The sequence below is a fragment of the Carcharhinus amblyrhynchos genome, chromosome 8 (genome assembly GCF_965287045.1).
Source record: "Carcharhinus amblyrhynchos chromosome 8, sCarAmb.v2.hapA, whole genome shotgun sequence".
NCBI classification, from domain to species: Eukaryota; Metazoa; Chordata; class Chondrichthyes; order Carcharhiniformes; family Carcharhinidae; genus Carcharhinus; species Carcharhinus amblyrhynchos.
Genome location: NC_137331.1, coordinates 91,475,863 through 91,500,517, shown reverse-complemented (window position 1 = coordinate 91,500,517; position 24,655 = coordinate 91,475,863). Strand labels below are relative to the sequence as shown.

At 42.8% G+C, this 24,655-nt stretch overlaps 1 protein-coding gene across 1 annotated transcript in view; it reads left to right on the top strand.

Moving 5' to 3' along the window:
• Positions 1–1,050: 1,050 nt before the first annotated feature.
• The window catches only part of LOC145346764 (SWI/SNF complex subunit SMARCC1-like), a 174,649-nt gene continuing 151,044 nt past the window's right edge, over positions 1,051–24,655 (top strand). Inside the window, exons 1-4 of the mRNA XM_080194463.1 lie at positions 1,051–1,215; positions 10,082–10,201; positions 19,132–19,217; positions 23,362–23,443. Coding sequence (XP_080050589.1) covers positions 1,084–1,215; positions 10,082–10,201; positions 19,132–19,217; positions 23,362–23,443 — 420 coding nt within the window. The 5' untranslated portion in view covers positions 1,051–1,083. The remainder of the gene's footprint in view (positions 1,216–10,081; positions 10,202–19,131; positions 19,218–23,361; positions 23,444–24,655) is intronic.

The window sequence follows — 24,655 nt, the reverse complement described above, 5'->3', positions numbered from 1 at the left end:
GAGCTGAACTTTCCCTTGCAATACTATATTCTGTATCCTATCCATTTCCTTTTCCCTTATGTACTTTGTTTTGCCTATATAGCGTGCAAGAAACAATACTTTTCACTGTATCCCAGCATGTGATAACAAATCAAATCCAATTATACCATAGCACCTTTTAAAATCTCGAACATTGACATTAATACTTCTTTTGCCTTGTGTTCCACGATGCCTTTGTCAAACATCTTCTGGTCTCCCACCTATTTCTGACCTTCTATTTTGCTCTACCTCTTCTCCAGTATAAAATCCATCACATTTCTACCTCTCTTCAGCTGTAATGAGACATCATATGGATTCAAAATGTTAACTCTGTTCTCTTTCTCTCTGCTGCGTTTTTTCAGTATTTCCAGCTGCGATTTATGACAAGGATATAGGTGTCTAGCCATTGATTATATGCAAGGCTGAGATGAGGGTGGCACGGTGGCACAGTGGTTAGCACTGCTGTTTAACAGCATCAGGGACCTGGTTTTGATTCCCCTCTTGAGTCACTGTCTGTATGGAATTTACACATTCTCCCTGTGTCTGCATGGGTTTCCTCCAGGTGCTCCAGTTTCCTCCCACAGTCCGAAAGATGTGCTGGTTCGGTGAATTGGCCATGCTAAAATACTCTCACAGTGTACCTAAGCAGGCACTGGAGTGTGGCGACATGAGGATTTTCACAGTAACTTCATTGCAGTGTTAATGTAAGCCTACTTGCGACTAATAAATAAACTAATAACGAATAGATTTTTGGATTGTAAGGTAATCAAGGAACATTGGGACTCTGAGAGAAGGTGAAGCTGAGGTGGAACATGAGCCATTCTTTTACAAATTGACGGTTAACGCAAAGAGCCCACCAGCTACCACACGACCTCCCGCTCCGGCCTGCGACTCCTGTAGTCACGTGACTCTGGCCCGCCTTCGCCGCCAAGGCTTTTCCGCATGCGCAAACTTTCGTTCCTTTTCCGGAGGGGAGAGCTAACTGCGCACGCGCGCTGCCGGAACAATAAAGTTTGGTTTTGTTGTCTTGTTGCTCTGTTTGTCTGAGAGCGCGAGAACAGAGCGATGGCGGCGGCAGTGGTGGTTGGAGCATCGCGCAAGAAAGACGGAGGCCCGAACGTTAGGTTCCTGGAGTCGCCTGAGACCGTGACGCAGTTCGACGGTTTGAGGTTGTGGCTCGGTAAAAGCTACAAGAAAGTGAGTGTCGGTGAGGCCTGGCCGAACCGGAGCGACTGAGCCGGCTTCGCTTGGTTCCTTAGCTGGAAATGGCGGCCGAGGCCTCCGCGGGAAGGGGGGCAGTTAAAGGGTGGGTGTGAGATCTGGTTGGGGGAAAGAACCCTCACCCCCCGATCAGAATTAATCCAGACTCTCCGCTGATACTGCGCCGGATTTCCATGGTGAAGGCTGCTGGCTGCCCGCCCGCCTGCCTATGGGGTTGGCGTCGGGAGTTCATTGCTTTGTGTTGGGACACTTACCTTCAACAAGAATGTGTGGTCCAGTTCCATTATCTGACATAAGCAATGTAAACTAGCATTTCTCGTTTGATACCCTTAAAACCTTTTTTGTGGCGCAATTTGATTTCTTACGTCAGTTGCCTGTAATTCGACTTTTTTTAAGACTTAAGGGACGGCAAAAAGACTACATTCTGCAGGTCTAGAATGGGCTGTTCAGAGGAACATCTTCCCTTTTTTTTTACTTCGTGTTTAAAGTTGTAAATGCGTGTTGGTTATTTTGATTTTGGTGGGAAGTTGGGTCAGCAGTCGGTGTGAGTGTAAGGGAAACAAAACCAGACCGAGTGCAGTAAGCTGACACAATGGATCGTGCAGTTAGGGCGGAAGCAGATGGTTATATGCTGCCTGATTGGTTAACTCTACATAGGGAGTGAAGGAACACATTTGTGTTTTCATTTCACTGCTTTCCATATTACTTCTAAGCTCCCGCCCCCGCCATAAAACCATAGAATCCCTTTACAGTGCAGAATTATTTCGACTAAACTAGTTACCAAATTTTGTGGCCTGTGGCTCAATCTTCCCTCTGTGACTGGATCCTAGATTTCCTAGTCCGCAGGTGGCAATCAGTAAGCGTAGGCAGCAACAACTCCTCCATGATCATTCTCAACACTGGTGCTCTACAAGTTCTCAGGTCTTTACTGTACTCTTATAGACCTGTGACCGTGTGTCCAACATGACTTTCAAGTTTACTGATGACATCTCTGTTTGAGATCCAACCCACTACAATGATGAGATAGAGAATCTGGTGAACTGGTGCGATTACCATCTCAATATTAAGAAAACAAAGGAGATTGTCGTTGACTTCAGGAAATGTAATAGAGGTCATGCCCTTGTCTACGAAACAGGGACGAAATGGAAATGATCAAGAGCTTCAGGTTTCAAAGTGTCCAAATCACCAACAACCTGTCCTGATCCCTTTACCCCGGCACTATAGTTAAGAAAGCCCATCAATGCTCCTACTTTCTCAAAAGGCTAAAGAAATTTGGCATGTCTGCCACGATACTCTAACTCTTATAGATGTAGCATAGAAAGCATTCTTGTTGTATCACAGCTCGGTATGGCTCCTGCTCTGACGCAGTAAAAAGTCTGACAACACCAGGTTTAAGACTTAAACCTGGTGTTGTCAGACTTTTTACTGTGTTTACCCCAGTCCAACGCTGGCACATCCACATCAGTCCTGCTCTGACCGCAAAGGATTGTGAATGTAGCCTGGTCCATCAGGCAAACCAGCCTCCCATCCGTTGACTGTCTGTACTTTCCATTGCCTTGGAAAAGCAGCCAGAGTAATCAAGGACCCCATGCACCCCAGACGTACTCTCTTCCACCATTTCCTATTGGTTAAAAGATACGTAAGTCTGAGGACACGTACCAACTGACTCGAGCATAGCTTCTTCCCTGCTGTCATTGTACTTAGAATGGACTGACCACATATTAAGTTGATCTTACTCTCCACCCTAGCTATGACTGTAACACTGCATTCTGTTTTCCTGTCTATATATCACAGAAACCCTACAGTGTAGAAAGAGGCCATTTGGCCCTTCGAGTCTGCCAGCCACCATCCCACCAAGGCCCTACCCCCATGTCCCTACATATTTACCTGCTAATCCTTCTAACCTATACATCTCAGGACACTAAGGGACAATTTTAGCATGGCCAATCAACCTAACCCGCACATCTTTGGACTGTGGGAGGAAACCGGAGCACCCGGAGGAAACCCACACGGACACAAGGAGAATGTGCAAACTCCACACAGATAGTGACCCAAGCTGGGAGTCGAACCCAGGTCCCTGGAGCTGTGAAGCAACAGTGCTAACCACTGTGCTACCCATAGGTATAAGTATAGCACACGTGAAACAATACTTTGCTGTATACTAAAACATGCAATAAGAATAAATGAAATCAGGAGGAGGACATTTGGCTGATCTCACCCAGGCCCATGACCTGCCCTAACTCTGTAACCCTGCACATTTACCAAGGCTATTTCACCTGATTTCCACATCCTTGGACACCAAGGTGCAGTTCAACTTGGCCAGTTCACCTAATCCACACATCTTTGGACTGAGAGGAAACCAGACCACCCAGAGGAAACCCATACAGACAGGGGGAGAACATAAAGACTCCACACATACAGCCACCCAGCCCAGTTCTCTGATGCTGTGAGGCAGTGGTGCTAACCACTGTTCCACAAAAGCTTTGAGATATTGCACTCTTCTTCACCGATCGCTCGCTAACGAGTATAATTATTGACCCAAGAAACTCTGTGTTACTACTTGTGGGTTCTGTGGGTTGTTGCCTGGCTGATGAACCTGATCCCAGAGCTGCGTCTTCAATTGCATGTTTGGCAGATGTTTCCTGGAGGTGGATTTGCTTTTTGGAGTCTACATCGCTGGTATTCAGTTCTTTTTTGGGCCTCTCCGAGAATTTTGTCCTTTCAGTTTGGAAATTCCTCCAAGTAGGTTTAATCTGATCAAGGGTCTCCCAGGCGTTGATGCCTATGTTGTATTTCTTGGCGATCCTTCAGGGTTTAAGTGTGAGGTGATTCATTTTGGTAGGACAAACTTGACTGCGGATTACAGGATCAACAGCAGGGTTTGAGGAATGTGGAGGAACAGAGAGATTTTGGGGTTCATATCCACAGATCCCTGAAGGTTGCCATTCAAGTGAATAGAGCCATCTGAACGCTTATAGTGTGTTAGCATTTATTAACAGGAGGTTTGAGTTGTGGGGTTATGCTGCAACTACAAAGGACTTTAGTGAGAACACATTTGAAATATTGTGTGCAGTTCTGGTCACTTCACCATAAGAAGGATGTGGAAGCATTGGAGAGAGTGTAGAGGACATTAACCAGGATGCTGCCTGGCTTGGAGGGTAAGTCTGGTGAGGAAAGGTTGAGGAAGCTAGGGCTTTTCTCTTTAGAGCAGAGGAGGATGAGAGGCGACTTAATAGAGGTTTATAAGATGATGGGGGGATATTTAGAGTGGACGTTCATAGACTATTTCCTCGGGTGGATGTAGCTGTTACTAGGGGGCATAACTATAAAATTCATGGTGGGAGATATAGGAGGAGTGTCCGAGGTAGATTCTTTTACTCAGAGTGTTTGGGGTGTGGAATGCACTGCCTGCTGTGATATTGGACTTGGACACTTCAGGAACTTTCAGGCGGTTATTGGATGGGCACATGGAACACACCAGAATTATAGGGAGTGGGATAGCTTGATCTTGGATTCGGACATAGCTCGGCGCAATATCGAGGGCTGAAGGGCCTGTACTGTGCTGTATTGTTCTATGTTTTTATAAAGCACTTAATCCATCCACCTCTTGATTGGGAGTTTTCCTTGAACTGGGCACTCGGGACTCTGACGTCCTAAGCATGTGGCAGGCCCAGTGGAGTTGGCTTGCCATGATCATGGCCTTGGTGCTGGTGCTCTTGGTGCTTTCGAGGATGCTGATACTTGTACATGTCTGCACAGCTGATGCACAGAATCCTTCACCGACAGCGTTGATCGTATCTATCCAGGGCCTTGAGGTGGCATCTGTACGTAGTCCAGGTTTCTGAGCTACGTTTGAAGAGTCCGTAGTTCTTCTTTGTACCTCCGCCTTTGCTAATTGGTGAGCTTGACTCTTGTGTTGTTTTGCCAGGCATGTAGAGCATTCCTCTTGTTGATGAGGTCTTGCATGGTGTCGTTGTTCTCGTTGAACCAGTCTTTGGATATTGTACTGATATCAGTTTCAAGCAGTATTCCAGTGCTTTTTTTGTTCTCATCACTTCTTGATTTCCAAACATTTTTTAAATGTAAAAGCAGTAAGAGTGCGATAGTTTTCTTAGTGACAAAACACTAAGGCATTACAGTGGCTGACAGTGCTGCCTTATGGCACCAGAGACCCAGGTTTGTCTTGGGTCATGGTCTCTGCGGAGTTTGCTTGTTCTCCCCATGTCTGTGTGGGTTTCCTCTGGGTACTCTGAAGTCCTGCCACAGTCCAAAAGACGCGATGGTTAGGTGCATTGGCCATGCTGAATTCTCCCTGTGTACCTGAACATGTGCCAGAGTGTGGTGACTCGGAGATTTTCACAATAGCTTCATTGCAGTGTTAATGTAAGCCTACTTGTAATAATGTTACTCACCTGATTAAGGAACAGTGCTCCAAAAGCTCAAGCTACCAAATAAACCTGTTGGATTTTAACTTGGTGTTGAGACTTCTGACTATAATACTAAGAAATAAACTTAAACTAAACAAAATAGTAAAACCAAATCTAGCTCTGTTTATGTTGTAATAATTAAAATATTTTACTTTAAGGGAACAATCAAATTGAAGTAACTTTTTTCTTTCACATTTGATCACGTGCCATAGTAATATGGCATCGCGATGAATGAATAAGGCACACATTGTTGCTGTGGCACATATTATGCGGGAAATTTTGATGTAGGGAACTCAAACTGCAAATTGCACCATAGCAAAATTTCTTGACTCCCACTACATCTCCATCATGGCCATTGTTTTTGTAAATGAATGCTTCTTTCCATATATTCTTTGCCTCTGAGATAACCACAAGTTTGTCTGGACATTCAAAATTCTTAGTTTGTAACCATTTAGTTATTAGCTTAAACTGGTAAAGTTAAGTTTCAAATCAAACAGGATAAATTAGGACATAATTTTGTCAATTTTTGGGCTCAAGAGGGCCCATATCCTGCTCTGCATGGATGTCTGGCGTGCCTAAGCAGGTGTTGGACCCCTTGAATATGGTGATAAGGGACTGTGCATCTATTTGAGGAGCCCTCTCTGAAAATTATCAGAAACAGCTGGCATCAGCAATGTCCCATTCCATCCTTTTTGTTCTTCCTCTCGTTCTTAAAGGGATTGCTGGAGTTGCTTAACATAAAGGCAGTTTTAAACTTGGTTGAATGTATAGCCAGAAAGAGTGGGTGTGTAATTGATGGGCCAATCTCCTCCTCCTCACGCGCACACACACATTCACACCTGCTGCGCACACACGCGTGCGCGCGCACCCCCCCCCCATTGCTGGATGAGTTGCCGTTGTGGACCTGACATGCACGTGCAGTGTTTTGCAATCATTTGAGGTCTGCTTTTGAGTGCGCCTTGTCCCTCTAGCATGTGTCGTGCGTGTGCTGTAAATTAGCATTAATGATTTCTTTCCCCACCTCAGTTTCACTGCAGGCTTGTATTTTGTTTTCCCCACTGTGAAGGAAATATACTCTGCATTTAATGAAAACATTGAACTGAAAAGTTAACATGCTTTCTGCACAGAAGCAGACAGACCCACTGATTGATGCAATCAGTTTTGCTGGTTATTATTTCAGAAGTAAAAATATCAAGGAGCAGAGATTTTAGTTTACTCCAGTTATTTAGTACTCGAGCATTTTGTACATTCCCCTGTGCTATTTCTATGTGTTGATGTGATACAAATCCATGATACTTGAGTGATTATTTACTTAACTGTGGGATGGCAATGCAATGATTTTGTTGATTAGATATTATTTCAAGTACTGCAAAAATCCGGGGTATTTTATGGTGCAGTGAAAATTTATCACTTGTTGAAATTCTCATAATTATAATGTAAACTAGTGCTGTATATGTGCATTTCTGAAATCTCTACTTTTCAAAGTGCATCATGTATAATCAGTTTGTAATCAAAGATAGGTACAAATCTTAGTGTTTGCGTGCACAGAAGTAAAATTCTGCGGATACTGGACATGTGAAATAAGGACAGGCAATATTGTAGAGAAACAGATTTAACATAGATTTGAAACATTACTTGTTCTTTCTCCACATAAGAGGAGAAAACATTTCGAGCATTTTGGTTTACTAGGCTGATACCGGAGTTGAGGGGATTGAGCTATGAGGAGAGGCTGAATAAACTAGGCTTGTACTCGTTAGAGTTTAGAAGAATGAGGGGAGATCTCATTGAGACGTATAAGATGATGAATGGGATGGATAGGATAGAGGTGGAGAGACTCTTCCCGCTCAAAAAAGACAGTAGGACTAGGGGGCACAGCCTCAAGATAAAGGGGAGGCGGTTTAGAACGGAGTTGAGGAGGAACTTCTTCACTCAAAGGGTGGTGAATCTCTGGAATTCTCTGCCCGTTGAAGTGGTGGAGGCTGCCTCGCTAAATATTTTTAAGAAGCGGGTTGATGGGTTTTTGATAAGAGAAGGGATTAAGGGTTATGGGGAGAGGGCGGGAAAGTGGAACTGAGCCACGACAGATCAGCCATGATCTTATTGAATGGCGGGGCAGGCTCGAAGGGCTAGATGGCCTACTCCTGCTCCTATTTCTTATGTTCTTATGTTCTTATGTCTCTTCCTTTGTGTTTAGTTGTAATTGAAGAGCTCTGGGTCCAAAACTGAATTGTGAATGATTTATTCTTTATACCTATTTTGAGTTAGAAACAGGGCTGTAACGTGAACAGCAACAAAGCAAACGTCCACTTTGCACAACGGGTTTCCCATTCCCATGGGATGGGAAGGACAATAGTGAAAGTTATGATTATACTTCCTACTCTTGCTCACTTTGGTGTTAAAATTTAGGACCATTCTTGCCTTCAGGCAGCGTGTGGCGGTTGCCTTAAGCCATTGTATCTCTTGTGATTATTTCCCACACTTCTGGGGAATTGACCGTGCCACTTCGGATGGGGATGATCTATCTTTTAATCATTAAAAGATGTGCAACGCAACTCTATTTGGGGAAGATTGAAATTATTATCTGTGTTTCTAAATGACAGCGGATTATATCTGAATTTCTGTGTTAGATGCAGATGTGATTGATTATTTGAAAGTGCATTTTGCATCTGAGAAAGGGTTGAGTAGTTTTTGAGAGCTGAATTCTGGGATTCTGATGAGGATCTGTGCCTCTGACCTACGTGGCTGCCACAAGATCATCAATATCAAAATTATTGACTTGCTGTCAATGGAATATCTAACTTCTGACCTGTTTTACCCACAATTTTAATGTATTATTAATGCACCTATATAGCCTTTTGGACTGTGTGAGGCAACTGGAGGAAACCCACATCGACACACAGAATCTGCACAGACCGTGACCTAAGCCGGGAATTGAACCTGGGTCCCTTCTGCTGTAATGCAACAGTGCTAACCACTGTGCTACCATGCTACCTGTGCACACTTGAAACATGTGGAAATACCACAGTTGCTATTTACAGATTCCTCTGTCAAGTCACAAGCCATCTAGACATTGATCTGTTTCTGTATTGCTGTTCCTTCACTGTCGCTGGGTCAAAATTCTAGCACTCCCTCCTACATGTTTAAGTTTTATTTTTTATTGTCACAAGTAGGCCTACTGTAAACACTACAGTTATTGGAAAAATATCCACCTTCTTTAGGACAATGAATTTGTTCTGCCAGTAAAGCTCATGCTGCATGAAAGAAATAAAAATTCAACTCTGACCTTGGGGATATGTTTAGAGATTTTTAAAGTTTATTTATTAGTGTCACAAGTAGGTTTACATTAACACTGCAATGAAGTTACTGTGAAAATCCCCTAATCGCCACACTCCAGTGCTTGTTCGGGTACACAGAGAATTTGACATGGCATCTGACCATGTCTTTTAGCCTGTGGGAAGAAATTGGAGTACCCGGAGGAAACCCACACAGACACAGGAAGAACTTGGAGACTCCTCACAGACAGTGACCCAAGCTGGGAATCGAACCTGGGTCCCTGGCGCTCTGAGGCAGCAATGCTCACCACTATCATTGTGCTGCCCAATTAGTCCATCAAATATGTAGATTTTGTACCACCAGTTCTGCATTTACTAAGGCTAACTGTGAGAAACACTAGCTTTTGGTGGAAAATTTTTCTCGTCACTTGCTTTAGCCACTCTAGTATTTAATGGGTCTTGAGTTGATTGACATCAAGTCAGGAAAAATAACATGTCACACTTCACCTGATACCTCCTTGAATTCATTCTTGGTTTCTACCATCAGCTGCAACACCCCTCAAGCCACATTGGTTTGAGTTCGGAAGTACGCAACTGAAGTTTGAAGAGGCTCTTCCCGCTCAGAAAGGACAGTAGGACTAGGGGGCACAGCCTCAAGATAAAGGGGGGGGCGGTTTAGAACGGAGTTGAGGAAGAACTTCTTCACTCAAAGGGTGGTGAATCTCTGGAATTCTCTGCCCGTTGAAGTGGTGGAGGCTACCTCGCTAAATATTTTTAAGACGCGGGTTGATGGGTTTTTGATAAGCGAGGGGATTAAGGGTTATGGGGAGAGGGCGGGAATGTGGAACTGAGCCACGACAGATCAGCCATGATCTTATTGAATGGTGGGGCAGGCTCAAAGGGCCAGATGGCCTACTCCTGCTCCTATTTCTTATGTTCTTACAATCTAAAATTGTACTGTTGCGCATTCATAGTTTTTAAAATTTGAAATTATCATAACCTCACCACTAAAGTTGACTGAAATTCTGTGACTATCTTGTTGCCAAGAAGGGCACAACTCATGGCAAAGATAAGGAACAAACCTGAAAAGTTCTTTTTTGACCTTTTTATAAGCTAAGCTTTCAGTTAAGCTTTATTTTTCAGTTCATACAGGCTGATTCACCTTCAAACAAAACACTGGCTGGTCTTGTAGTGCAACTGCTTCAGTTTCAGGAGGATGCATTTGGCAAGCACGTTAACAATCCTGCGTTAACTAAGCTTCCGGTAAGTAATTTTAAATAAACAGGCTGTTTTGTCAGCCATATACATGAGTGGGCTCTGAATATTGATAGCTGAAACTTTGAATATGGAAAGTATGTGGGGGAAAATGGCACCAATGATACCATAAGCTCAGTTTGAAATATTGTTCAAGAAAATGAGGTGAAATTTTTTGGGTGCTGAGGAAGAAACACCAATAATCTGTTTTATGTAGCACCTTCAATGTGGTAAAATATCCCAATCATTTCACAGATGGATTATATAACAAATTTTGACACTGAACCATGCAAGAAAATATTAGGACATCTGGTATAAAGTTTGGTCTGAGTATTTGGTTCTGAGATGTGCCTGAAGCAAAGAGAGAGAGAGGTCGTGAAGCTTGAAAGGGTGCAGGCAGCAGAAAGTCACCGCCAATGGTCAACTGGTCAGAATTCTAGATATGTATGAAGCCAGAATTGGGTGAGTGCAGAGGTCTGAGGGTGCAGGGTGGGAAGAATTTGAGAGTAGTGTTTTATATTTAAGAAGTTAAAATGTTGTTGGATTGATAGCCAGTGTAAGCCAGTAGGCAGAGAGTTGATGCGTGAACAGATTTTGCTGTAAGTTGAATATGGGTAGCAGAATTTTGGATGAGTTGTTTTGTGTTGTATAAAAATGGGAAATGATAAATTTGGAAATTGGAATAATCAAATTGTGAGGTATAGTTGAGAGTTCCAGTTGCAGATGAATTAAGGATGGAGATGGTCATTGTTGTGATTGGGAGTTCACTTCTGGGTCAAATAGAATAAAGTTATTGTGTTTTATGTTTGCTGAGTTTGTGCAAAGCAATCTCAAGCGGACTGGTAAACTGTACGTAGGTTTGCTTTTTTTTAAGATAGTACAGGAAGTGTCAGCAGACTGCTTCGGTGATTCAAAAACTATTCCTCATCGTGTATACGTAGGAACATAGAAGATAGGAGGAAGCCGTTTGGCCCTTTAAGCCTGCTGCATCATTCATTACGATCTTGGCTGATCATCCTAATCCTGTTTTTTTCCCCATAACCTTTGATCCCATTTGCACCAAATGATGTATCCTGTTGCTTCTTGAATACATTAAATGTTTCGGCATCAGCTACTTTCTGTGCTAATGAATTCCACAGGCTCACTACTCTTTGGGTTAAGAAATGTTTTGTCACCTCTGTCTATGCTGAATCTTCAGACTGTGACCCCTGGTTCTAGACTCCCACACCATCAGGAACATCCTCCCTGCATTTACCCTGTCTAGTCCTCTTCGAATTTTTAAAGTCTTTGTGATTTCTCCCCACTCACGCGTCTGAACTTCAGCAAAAACAATCCTAGCCTCGTCAATCTCTCCTTGTACGTCAATCCCGCCATCCGTGGAATCAGCCTGGTAAACCTTTGCTACACTCCCTTGAGCGCAAGAACATCCTTCTTCAGAAAAGGAGACCAAGACTACCTTACTTTAGGTTGGCCTCACCAACGCTCTGGATAATTGTAACAACACATCCCTGCTCCAGTACTCAAAATCTCTGGCAACGAGGGCCAACATGCCATTTGCCGCTTTTACTGCGTTCTGCTCCTGCATGCTTATTTTCAGTGACTCGTGCACAAGGACACCCAGGTCCCACTGCACACTCCTCTCTCCTAATTAACAACCATTCAAGTAGCAATCCTTGCTTTTGCTTCCAAAGTGAATAACCTCACATTTATCCAAATTATACTGCATTTGCCATTGATTTGCCCACTCACCCAACTTGTGCAGATCATTTTGAAGAATCTTTGCATCCTCATCACAGTTCATCCTCCCACCCAACTTGGTATCATCTGCAAACTTTGAGATGTTACATTTAGTTCCTTTATCCAAATCATTGATATATATATTGTGACGAGCTGGGGTCCCAGCACCGATCCCTGTGGCACCCCACTAATTACTGACTGCCAATTTGAAAATGACCCATTAATGCCTACTCTTTTGTTTCCTTTCTGCCAATTACTTTTAGATCCATCTCAAATACACTTCCCCCAATCCCGTGCACTTCAATCTTGCATGCTAATCTTACGAACTATGCACTAATTGCTGCTTTGCATCTTAATACTTGTTCACTTAAAGGAAAGATACTGAAGATCTGTATTGGACAATGATTAAGGAGAAGCACAAAGTATGTGACTGGGGAAGAGTTTGTGACACGCATTGAAGATTGTTGGTTCAGCCTTCCAAATATTTAATTTGAGAAACTTTCTGCTCACTGTAATTGGATGTCATTCAAGCAATGTGATAAATCAAATGCTACAGGAATTGTCATAGGTGGTTAAGTAAAACCTCTGATGTCAGTGAACCTGTGCAACCTGACATCCTGTTTCAGATCATGTCAATATGTCTCCATAACCAAGTCTCTTAAAACTCCTATTTATTAATTTAAACAACAATCTTAATGAATAACAGTACAGAAAATAGCTTGCAATACAGCAATAACTTAATACTTTTAGATTTGGAAGAAGGAAAGGGGGTTTTGAAAAAAAAAATCCCTAGACCCTCAAAAATAAAAAAAACAGCAGGTACAGTTTCACATTATATAGTACATACAACCTATTTAGGGTCAGTTATATGCAGTAGAGTGCTACTTCAAATATTTTTACGTTACTAAGCTGCGTATCATTTATCAGTGGAGCCTTTCCTTGGGGTATTTTATTTCAAGACTGCTTATACTCATTATATTAAGTATATTTATGGTTGCTACATATATTTAAAGTGACACTTTTGTTTGTAAGAGAAATGTTGCTTATTTAAAACTGGAAAAGTGCTAAATTAGAAATTAAAGTTGGTGTTCAAATTTTAAATATTATTCAACTGTTAATAGTTAAGTTGTTTCATTTCTTAGATTTATATTTGAACTCTTTAATAAATTTTTTTAATTATAAAAGATCCCAACTTCGTCAATAGAATCATTCCTCAGCTTTATGTCAAAATGGAAAAATAATTGTGATCTCATCTGGCTTCCTATTGTAACTTGAGGTTCTGGTCTGGGCTTAAAACAATAGGGAGAAACAATTAATACTCCTCATAATTTTGAGTAGCTCTGTAGGTCTTCGCAGAACCCATCTCCCTCATCTCTGGTATTAACTTGGAAAAAGAAATAGCAAAGGCCTGAAGAGGATGCAAAGCAGATTTAACAAATGTGATGCCCAGAATTGTCCATACTACTCAAGGAGAGGCCTAACCAGTGATTTGTAAAGGTTTAACATGATTTTTTTTCTTTACTATCCCAATTTGGAAGCCAAAAGCAAAGACACAACCTGCAGGGTTTATCTTGCTTGCTTTGAGATTAAAATGTTGCCGCATACCTATTTTTTCTGGGAATCTGACCGAACAAAGAACAATACAGCACAGGAACAGGCCCTTTGGCCTTCCAAGCCTGCGCCGCTCATGCACCCAACTGGACCATTCGTTTGTATCCCTCTATTCCCAGTCTGTTCATGTGGCTATCTAAATAAGTCTTAAACGATCCCAGCGTGTCCGCCTCAACCACCTTGTTTGGCAGTGTATTCCAGGCCCCCACACCTTCTGTGTAAAATACGTCCCCCTGACATCTGTGTTGAGCCTTGCCCCCCTCACCTTGAACCCTTGTGTTCTTCACCTCCGACCTGGGAAGAAGCTTCCCACTGTTCACCCTGTCTATGCCCTTCATAATTTTATACACCTCTAGGTCGCCCCTCATCCTCCTTTCCAGGGAGAACAACCCCAGTTTACACAATCTGTCCTCATAGCTAAGACCCTCCAACCAGGCAATATCCTGGTAAACCTTTTCTGCACTCTCTCCAAAGCCTCCACATCCTTCTGGTAGTGTGGTGACCAGAACTGGACGCAATATTCCAAATATGGCCTAACCGACGTTCTATATAGCTGCAACATCACATGCCAACTTTTGTACTCAATGCCCTGTCCAATAAAGGCAAGCGTGGATAGAGGATTGGCTGTCTAATAGGAGGCAGAGAGTAGGTATCAATGGGTGCTATTCGGATTGGTGGTTGGTGACTAGTGGAGTGCCCCAGGGATCGGTGCTGGGGCCTCAGCTATTTACCGTTTATATAGATGATCTGGAGGAGGGAGCTGAGTGTAGGGTGTCGAAATTTGCTGATGACACGAAGATAAGTGGAAAAGCAAATTGTGCGGAGGGTGTGGAAAGTCTGCAGAGGGATCTAGATAGGCTAAGTGAGTGGGCGAGGACCTGACAGATGGAGTACAATGTTAGCAAGTGTGAGGTTATCCACTTTGGCAGGAATAATAGTAGGAGGGATTACTATTTAAAGGGTGAAAAGCTGCAGCGTGCTACAGTGCAGAGGGACCTGGGGGTCCTTGTGCATGAGTCGCAAAAACCCAGCCTACAGGTGCAGCAGGTGATCAGGAAGGCAAATGGGATGCTGGCCTTCATAGTGAGGGGGATAGAATATAAAAGCAGGGAGGTCTTGCTGTAACTGTACAGGGCACTGGTGAGGCCACAGCTAGAGTACTGTGTGCAGTTTTGGTCGCTGCACTTGCGCAAGGATATTTTGGCCTTGGAGGGAGTGCAGAGGAGGTTCACTAGGCTGATACCGGAGTTGAGGGGGTTGAACTATGAAGAGAGGCTGAATAGACTGGGCTTATACTTGTTGGAGTTTAGAAGGATGAGGGGGGATCTTATTGAGACGTATAAGATGATGAAGGGGATGGATAGGGTAGAGGTAGAGAGATTCTTCCTGCTCAGAAAGGACAGCAGGACTGGAGGGCACAGCCTCAAGATAAGGGGGGGACAGTTTAGAATGGAGTTGAGGAGGAACTTCTTCACTCAAAGGGTGGTGAATCTCTGGAATTCTCTGCCCGTTGAAGTGGTGGAGGCTACCTCGCTAAATATATTTAAGACACGGGTAGATAGGTTTTTGGTAGGCAAGGGGATTAAGGGTTATGGGGAGAAAGCGGGAAAGTGGAACTGAGCCACTTCAGATCAGCCATGATCTTATTGAATGGCGGGGCAGGCTTGAGGGGCTAGATGGCCTACGCCTGCTCCTATTTCTTATGTTCTTAAGCATGCCATATGCCTTCTTCACCACCCTCTCCACCTGTGCTGCCATCTTTAAGGACCTGTGGACTTACACACCCAGGTCCCTCTGTGTGACGATACTCTTGAAGGTTCTGCCATTTATTGTGTAGCTCCTCCCTACATTAGATCTACCAAAATGCATCACTTCACATTTATCTGGATTGCAGCTGTATAGGGCATTGGTGAGGCCGCAGCTGGAGTACTGTGTGCAGTTTTGGGCGCCGCACCTGCGCAAGGATATTTTGGCCTTGGAGGGAGTGCAGAGGAGGTTTACTAGGCTGATACCGGAGTTGAGGGGGTGGAGCTATGAGGAGAGGCTGAATAAACTAGGCTTGTACTCGTTAGAGTTTAGAAGAATGAGGGGAGATCTCATTGAGACGTATAAGATGATGAATGGGATGGATAGGATAGAGGTGGAGAGACTCTTCCCGCTCAAAAAAGACAGTAGGACTAGGGGGCACAGCCTCAAGATAAAGGGGAGGCGGTTTAGAACGGAGTTGAGGAGGAACTTCTTCACTCAAAGGGTGGTGAATATCTGGAATTCTCTGCCCGTTGAAGTGGTGGAGGCTGCCTCGCTAAATATTTTTAAGAAGCGGGTTGATGGGTTTTTGATAAGAGAGGGGATTAAGGGTTATGGGGAGAGGGCGGGAAAGTGGAACTGAGCCACGACAGATCAGCCATGATCTTATTGAATGGCGGGGCAGGCTCGAAGGGCCAGATGGCCTACTCCTGCTCCTATTTCTTATGTTCTTATGTAAATTCCATTTGCCATTTCTCCACCCAATTTTCCAGCCTATCTATATCCTGCTGTATTCTCTGACAATGTTAATCACTATCTGCAACTCCAGCAATCTCCGTGTTGTCTGCAAACTTATTGATCACACCAGCTACACCTTCTTCCAAATCATTTATATATATCACAAACAGCAGAGGTCCCAGTACAGAACCCTGCGGAACACCACTAGTCACAGACCTCCGACTGGAAAAAGACCCCTCTACTGCTACCCTCTGTCTTCTATGGCCAAGCCAGTTCTCTACCAATCTAGCTAACTCACCTTTTATCCCTTGAGATTTAACCTTTTGCACCAGCCTGCCATGAGGGATCTTGTCAAACGCTTTACTAAAATCCATATAGACAACATACATGGCCCTTCTTTGTCAATTGTTTTTGTCACCTCCTTGAAAAACTCAACCAAATTTGTGAGGCATGACCTCCCTCGTACAAAACCATGCTGTCTATTGCTAATGAAATTATTCAGTTCTAAATGTGCATATATCCTATCTCTAAGAATCTTATCCAACAATTTCCCTACCACGGGCATCAAGCTCACTGGCCTATAATGACCCAGGTTATACTTGCTACCCTTCTTAAATAACGGGACCACATTTGCTATCCTCCAGTCCACTGGGACCTCATCTGTGTCCAGTGAAGAGAGAAAGATTTCTGTTAGAGGCCCAGCAATTTCATCTGAACATTCCCTGAACAGTCTAGGATAGATGTCATCAGGCTCTGGGGATTTGTCTGTGTTTCCTAAACAAAAAACCTAACACTTCCTCCCTTGGAATTGAGATTTTTTTTCTAATGGGTCAACACATACCTCTGAGACACTACCAGTCAACATGTCCCCCTCCTTTGCGAATCCTGATGCAAAGTATTCGTTTAGGATCTCACCAACTTCTTTGGGTTCAAAGCATAATTCCCCTCCTTCACCCCTGAGAGGTCCAGTTGTTTTCCTGACAACCCAGTGTTCCTAATGTGTGTATAAAATGCCTTAGGATTCTCCTTAATCCTTAATTGATTCTTAGTGATAGGGTATATGCCATTGTACTGGAATTAGTGCTCTGGAGTTGGTGTCTAAAGTGGCTGCCCCTGGATGGCAGGCAGGCTCCTAACAACATATTGCAGAGGTGAATGCTGCTGAGGAGTCCTTAGCTGTGTAAAAATGATTAAATATTTAAAGTGTCAGGGAGTGTGTAAGGAGGCAGTCTCCAGTTTAGGGGGGATGCTGTTCTTGTCAGCAGCCTGCTCTTGATGAGGTGGTGGGAGTGGCCACTGGATTGCCACAGGTAAGTGCCTCTATGGAGGTGGCTGTCTCCCCATGATAAGGCGTAGAACTGAACTGATCTGACATGGCTCCTCCATCTTACCTAACTTCACTTCTTAAACTCTGTGGGGCCTTGCTGAGACCTGAGGGATTGAAAAAGAAATTCAGAAGAACATTATAATTTTGTCAGCTGGACTTAGAATACTGATTTGTGGAAAGTGGCTTTGCACCCTGACACTTTGCTCTTTAGCTAAAGGGAGAGAAGAGAAAGCATGCAAAGCCATGAAGGGGCTACATGAGTTTAAATTCCTCCTTTTCCATTCTGAATTCCAGAAGCATAGAGCCAAAATGAAGAAAACTGAACTAGATTGGCTACTGGTTCAGAATTATTTTAGCAAAATCATCAATCTCAGCAGGAGTTGCTCATAGTAATAATATCCTAGATCCAACCACCTCCAATTGCTTCACCAATGATCTTCCTTCCATCATAACACCAGAAGTGGGGATGCTTACTGATAATTGTGCCATGTTCAGCACCATTCACTGCTCATCAGATACTGAGGCAGTTCATGTTCAAATACAGCAATATCTGAACAATATCCAGACTTGGGCTGGCAAGCAGTAAGTAACATTTGTGCCATACAGGTACCAGGCAATGACCATCTCAACAAGAGAGGATCTAACCGTTGCCACCATTGCTAAATACCCACTATCAACATCCTGGAGGTTACCATTGATCAGAAACTGAACTGGACTGGCCATATAAATACTGTGGCTACTACAGCAGGTCAAAGGCTAGGAATCCTGTGGCGAGTAATTTTCCACAGATTGTCCATCGACCGCAAGGTACAAGTCAGGAATGTAATCAAATACATTGCACTTACCTGGATGGTTCAGCTCCACCAACATTCAAGAAGCTTGAGACCATCCAGGACAAAGCAGCCCATTTGATTGCTATCCCTTTCACAAACAATCCTTCCGCCAAGGACAAAGTGACGGCCATGTGTACCATCTACAAGATGCACTGCAAGAACTCAGTGGGGTTTCTTGGGCAGTACCTTCCAAGCCCACAACCACTACCATCTAAAAGCAGCAGATGGCCTGGAACAACACCACCTAGAAGTTGGCCCTCCAAGTCACGCATTCTCCAGAATGGGAAATATATTGCCATTTCTTCACTTTCACTGGGTTGAAATTCTGGAATTCTCTTCCTAACAGCACAGTGGGTATACCTATACCTTGGGGAGTATAACAGTCATAGACGGGTACCTCCCATCGACTTCTGAAGGGCAAGTATGATGGGTCATAATGTTGGCTTTGCCAGTGATGCTCACGTCCCTTAAATTTGTTAAAATAATTGTAGGTCGGGAACATTTTGGAAGAGATTTCAAAAACCTTGCTACGTTTGGCAAATAGCAAGCTTCACTTACTGTAAACTCAATTACAATTAACCTACTTGGAGACATTTCTCTGTGTATGTGAACAATGTGCTCTAAGATGGCTGTTAATGTTAATTTATCAGTGAAGGCTTAGATTAACACTGCAATGAAGTTGCCCTAGTTGCCACAGTCCGTCGCCTATTTCTGTCAATGCACCTAACCAACAGTAACTGGAAATTTCAACCGGAGTCTAATCCCAGAGGAATAATCAATGAAAGTAATCCTACCAGTCAGTTTCTTTCCAAGACAGGTGTCTGCGAACTGGATGATCTTGGCAAGGTTTGTTTTCTTGTCAAATGGGCTATTGGAGTAAATTGTAGAATGTCTCTGAAGAACGGTATATGACTTATGTTGAAGTTTTGTTTTTCTTTTGAATATAGGCAAAGTGCTTCCTTGATTTCAAGGCTGGGGGACCCTTGGGTCACATTCTTGGTGCTGCTTATAAATTCAAGAGTGAACAGGGATGGTAAGTCTGTTAAGAATTTGTACTTAGTTTGATGACTGAGAAATAGATTTGTAACAGTTGTACAGTTTTGCAATAAACTAGGTAAGTGAGACTATTTTGTCTGGTTTCTCACAGGAATATTTTCACTATGTTAATGATGCCATATAAATGCGAGGTTTGTGTTTCAAAATTTTGAATGATGTTCTCTTGTACACCAGTTTCAATGCATTTTGTTTCTCACTGGCATTTTGATTCAGTGACAGGGAAGGAGTGGGAATTTACAGGTGGTAGTGTTGGGCCATGTATCTGCGGTCCTAGATTGTCGATGTGGGTTTGGAAGACGTTGTTGAATGAGCCTTGGTGAATTGCTGCAGTCATCTTGTTCACTGCTGCCTGCCAGTGGTAGAAGAAGTGAATGTTAAGGTGGTGGAGGCAGCCACCCACTGAATTGACACTATGTCCTAGCTGGTATCAAGTTTGAGCTTCTCGCACAGCTGTTTTGGGGCTGCACTCGTCCAGGCAAGTGGAGAATATTCCATCACACTTGTGACTTGTGCCTTGCAGATAGTGGACAGGCTTTGGGAGTCACAAGGTGAATACGTGCCTCCAGAAATCCCAGTCTCTGAACTTTTAAAGTGCTGCATTTCATGTGACTGGTCTGATTCAATTTCTGGTCTGTGAGAGCCCCCAGGATAGTTGATAGTTGGAGCGTGAGCCATGGCAATGCGATCCAATGTCAAGGGCAACTAAGTTGGTTTTCTCTTCTTGGTGATGGTCATTGCCTAGCATTTGTGTGGTATGGAAGTTACTTGCCCTTATCCACACCTTTATTTATTTTGTAGACCTGTGGTGAAGCATTCTTCAAGTTGGGTGCCTAATCCCGGTGTTGGTGTTTCTACTTTTCCTTGGGTGTTTTAAACAGCAAGCAGTGTGTTAGATAAGACACCACCAAAATCAGCCTGTTATGAGGAAAAAAATGTTTTTAAGCAATTAGGCGATCATTGATTATCACTAAAAATTTGATCGAAACTTGTGCCTGTAGCATGACCCACTGTCCTTGGCAGTCTATGAATTGTCCAGTCACTATTTGGGAGGCAAGAGCTCGTGCTTGCAAGATACCACAGTGTTCAATAACTAGTTAATCTGTTTTGTATTCATGAACAGCCACTGACTGTTGCAGTCCAACCATATTTAGTGGGAAAATACAGAAACTAGCACTTCTGTCTCACAGCACCAGGGACCCGGATTCAATTCCTGACTCAGGTCACTGTTTGTGCGTAGTCTGTGTGCTCTCCCTGTGTCTGCATGGGTTTCCACTGGGTGCTCTGGTTTTCTCCCACACTGTGGAAGACGTGCTGGTTAGGTGCATTGGCCATATTAAATTCTTCCTCCATGTACCTGAACCGGTGCCAGAGTGTGGTGACTAGGGGATTTTTCAGTCACTTCGTTGCAGTGTTAATGTAAGTCTACTTGTGACACTAAAATAAACATTAAAAAATTTAATCCATCAGTTAATTGCCAAAAAAAATTCCTCTACTTTCACGACCATTGTTCGTAAAAATTTCACTTGTTAGAGTGCAGTTTCTAAAGCATTGGACCATCAGGAGTGTGAGAGAATACTTTTCACTTGCCTGCATGGATGCAACTTCACAACATTGAAGAAGCTCAGCACTACAAAACAAATGCTGTCAACTTGATCAAATCCCCATCCTCTGGCTTAAACAGCCATTCCCTCTACCATCTCAAAACCATGATTTTAGTATTCTGTAACCACAGGATGCATTCAGCAACGTGCAAAGCTTTCTTCAGCAGCACTTCCCAGACATCTAACCTCTTGTACATAGAGAGATGAATGCAGCAAAACATCTTATTGGCTCATATTCTTGACTCTCCATTCCCTTCTGTTAGCAGTGCTTGAAGAAGGGGGTTCACCACTTTTTTTTTCTTGAGGATATTGAAATTGGGAGCTAGTGTGGATTTGAACAAAGAACCAAGAAAAGCACAGCACAGGAACAGGTCCTTCAGCCCTCCAAACCTGTGCCGATCATGATGCCCGAACTAAACTAAAAAAACCTCTGCTGCCCTTAACTTGGTCCATATCCCTCTATTCCCTCCCTATTCATGCATCCATCCAGATGTCTCTGAAATGTTGCTGATGTGCCTGCTTCTACCACCACCTCTAGCAGCGCGTCCCAGGCATCAAGCACATTCTGCGTGGAAAAACTTCCCTGCACATCTCCCTAAAACTTCCCCCTCTCACTTTGAATCTGTCCTCCTTTGTAATTGACACTTGCACCCTGGAACAAAGGCTCTGACTCTGATTTGTTACAGGAATGTCATACCTGATCAATGCAACTGCATACCTTTTTTGAAGAAGTGGACAGGAGAAATGCCCATGGATGTTGTTTATATGCCTTTTGAAAAAGCTTTTTGTTTGTTGTTTTTCTCTCCCTTCTTCCAAATACAATTAGAACAAATAAAGCTATTTTTCTTCTGCTCATCTCTTTGCAAAGGATCCAGAATAACTAGAGCTTCGAGTTAGCTCTCCTTGGTAGTTTGTTCAAGTGTCTCGTAAAGATTAAGTTAGCTGAAGCTGAAAAACAATTATTGACCTGGTGAGGAAATTGTCTGAGTGGAAGAGGACAGAGGGTCATGGTATCTTGCAAGAATCTGAGATAGGGACAGTTGTTCACTGTATTCATTAATGACTTGGGCAATGGGATAGAAAACTACAAGACCAAATCTTCCAACAGCAAAGATAAGCACTATTGTAAGGAGCCTAGATGGTAGCATAACATTGCATTGAGATGTTGATAGTTTATAACTTGGTAAAAAAATGTGGCCAGTGAATTTCTATATAGTTCAATGTAACATCATCCATTGCGTACTGAGAACAGTCATGATGTGGAGATGCTGGCATTGGACTGGAGTAAGCACAGTAAGAAGTCTCACAACACCAGGTTCAAGTCCAACAGGTTTATTTGGTAGCAAAAGCCACTAGCTTTTGGAGTGCTCCCCTTCATTAGGTGAGTGGGAGTTCTACTCACAAAAGGAGCATGTAAAGACACAAATTACAATTTACAAAATAATGGTTGGAATGCGAGTCTTTATAGGTAATCAAGTCTTAAAGGTACAGACTGTGAGTGAAGAGAGGGTTAAGCACAGGTTAGAGATATGTGTTGTCTCCAGCCAGGACAGTGAGTGAGATTTTGCAATCCCAGGCAAGTCATGGGAGTTACAGATATGTGACATGAACCCAAGCTCCCGGTTGAGGCAGTCCTCACGTGTGCAGAACTTGGCCATCAGTCTCTGCTCAGCGACTCTGCATTGTTGTGAAGGCCGCCTTGGAGAACGCTTACCCAAAAATTTGCTACCGCAGAAAGCAGCTGAGCTCAAAAGATACTATGTTTTCAAAAAAGCAGTTAAGTATAGCACTTGGGGCAAAGGATATAGGGGAGGAAGGCAGGATCAGGTTAGTGAGTTAGGTGATCATAATGAATGGTGGAGCAGGGTTGAAAAGTCGCCTCATGCCTTCTATTTTCTATGCTTTTATGACCACCTGCATGAAGAAGTATTTGTTAATTTCAGTCCAGGAAAGTCTGGTCTAACTAACTTGTAGGTAATGATGCCAATCCTAGAGATCCTAACTAATTAAATAGTTTTTCTCATTCTGCTGTGTTCCCCTTTGAAACAAATTTGAGTGAATACAAATTCTGAATTCATAATATACACCAGAGTTTGTGTATCTGTGCTGTCATTCTAGTACGCCTATACTTAACTCCCTCTGTAGCCAACATGACCTTTCCACCGACAAAATCCATCCAGAAATGCATAAATGATTGTGGAAATAAAAAAAAACACTTGGCCTAACTTTACTTTAACATGTGATAGTTATGAGATGTCTTAGAGCGATTGATGGACCCTCACAACTGATTGCCATTGTTTCTTCACCTGTTGTTGACAAATGTCGTCTGTTTTCAAGTGGGGTACCGATATGGTGATTGGGGAGACTTGATTGTGGATGATTTTTTGATTTTTATCCTTTTGAATGTGGTTTATCGTTTAAGATTTTCATTTGAACTTTAGAAAAAGTAAGCATTGTAGATAGAATCACAGCTTTAATTCTAATCTAATCAGTGTTCTAAGACGTTGCTTCATTTTCTAGGAGAAGATTTGACTTGCAGAATCCATCCAGAATGGATCGGAATGTAGAGATGTTTATGACTATAGAAAAAACACTGGTGCAGGTATGTATCTTAGTTGGTGTTATTGTAAAATTGGTATGCACTGTTGAAACTGAATCTGTTGATTCAGAGGACAGCTTCCTACTTTGGTAAGATGTCACCTTCTGATTTAGAAGGTCGTTAGCTTAAGTTATGCAACAGGGCTTAAGCACAAAATCCAGGTTTCTACTGCAATACTAGGGGATTTGTGCTTTGCCAGAGCTGCTGTTTTAACTGCGCACATGTTTAATTTTACAATGTCGATGCTTTTGTGGTTTGGGTTCCTGTCCAGGATTTAAGTTAGTCTTATCAGCAGGGAGTTCTCCTGCTGCTTTGTTTAATGTGTCCTGCTTGTATAATGCTGGACAAGCAGTTTTGTTATTTTAGCTGTCTTGAGTTTTGATGCAGCTCAGTTGGGGCATGAGAGATGCAAACAACTGGAACAATTCAAAGAAAAATAATGAAATCCCATCTATGAACCTCCTTTGTTTGATATTTAGTGGTTGCATCTTCAGTTGTACCTAGCTTTTTTAGCTGGTATCATGCCTCCTGTCATAGATGTTCTAGGAAGTTACTCTAAGAAAAACAAATCGTGTTTGATCCTTGATGAGAATCTATATGTCTTTGACTCTCAGGGGTGTCATTTCCCAGGCTGCACCAGCTGTTGAAATCTGGTTGTATTTAGGTGGAGCTTGTTGGAAGGATAATATATTTCCTCTCCCATGGAAATCTAAGTGACACAATCTAATACAAAATAAGGAAATAAAGAAGATAAATTTTTGTCACATGTTAGTATACAGTGAAAAGTATTGTTCCTTGCAAATTATACAGATGAAGCATACTGTACATAGGAAAGGAGAGAGTGCAGAATATAGTGTTACAGTCATAGCTCGGCTTCAGAGAAGGATCAAATTAATGCGAGGAAGATGCAATCGAAAGTCTGATAGCAGCCTGCCAGAAGCCGTTTTTGAGTCTGTTGGTACATTATCTCAGACATTTGTATTGTTTTTCCAACAGCAGAAGGTGGAAGTGTGTGTGTCGGGAGTGCATGGGGTAGATGTATTTTATTGTAGAAAATATAAGAACTTTCTATTACTCACCTGCAGATTTTTCATGAACTTAGCTGGCAGACTGTTGGTACTTCAAGCTGAAAATTAGTCCCTCACTACATTTCAGAATGGAAAAGAAAAGCTACGGTGAATTTGGAGCATGTGATCAGTAAGATTCAGATAAAGT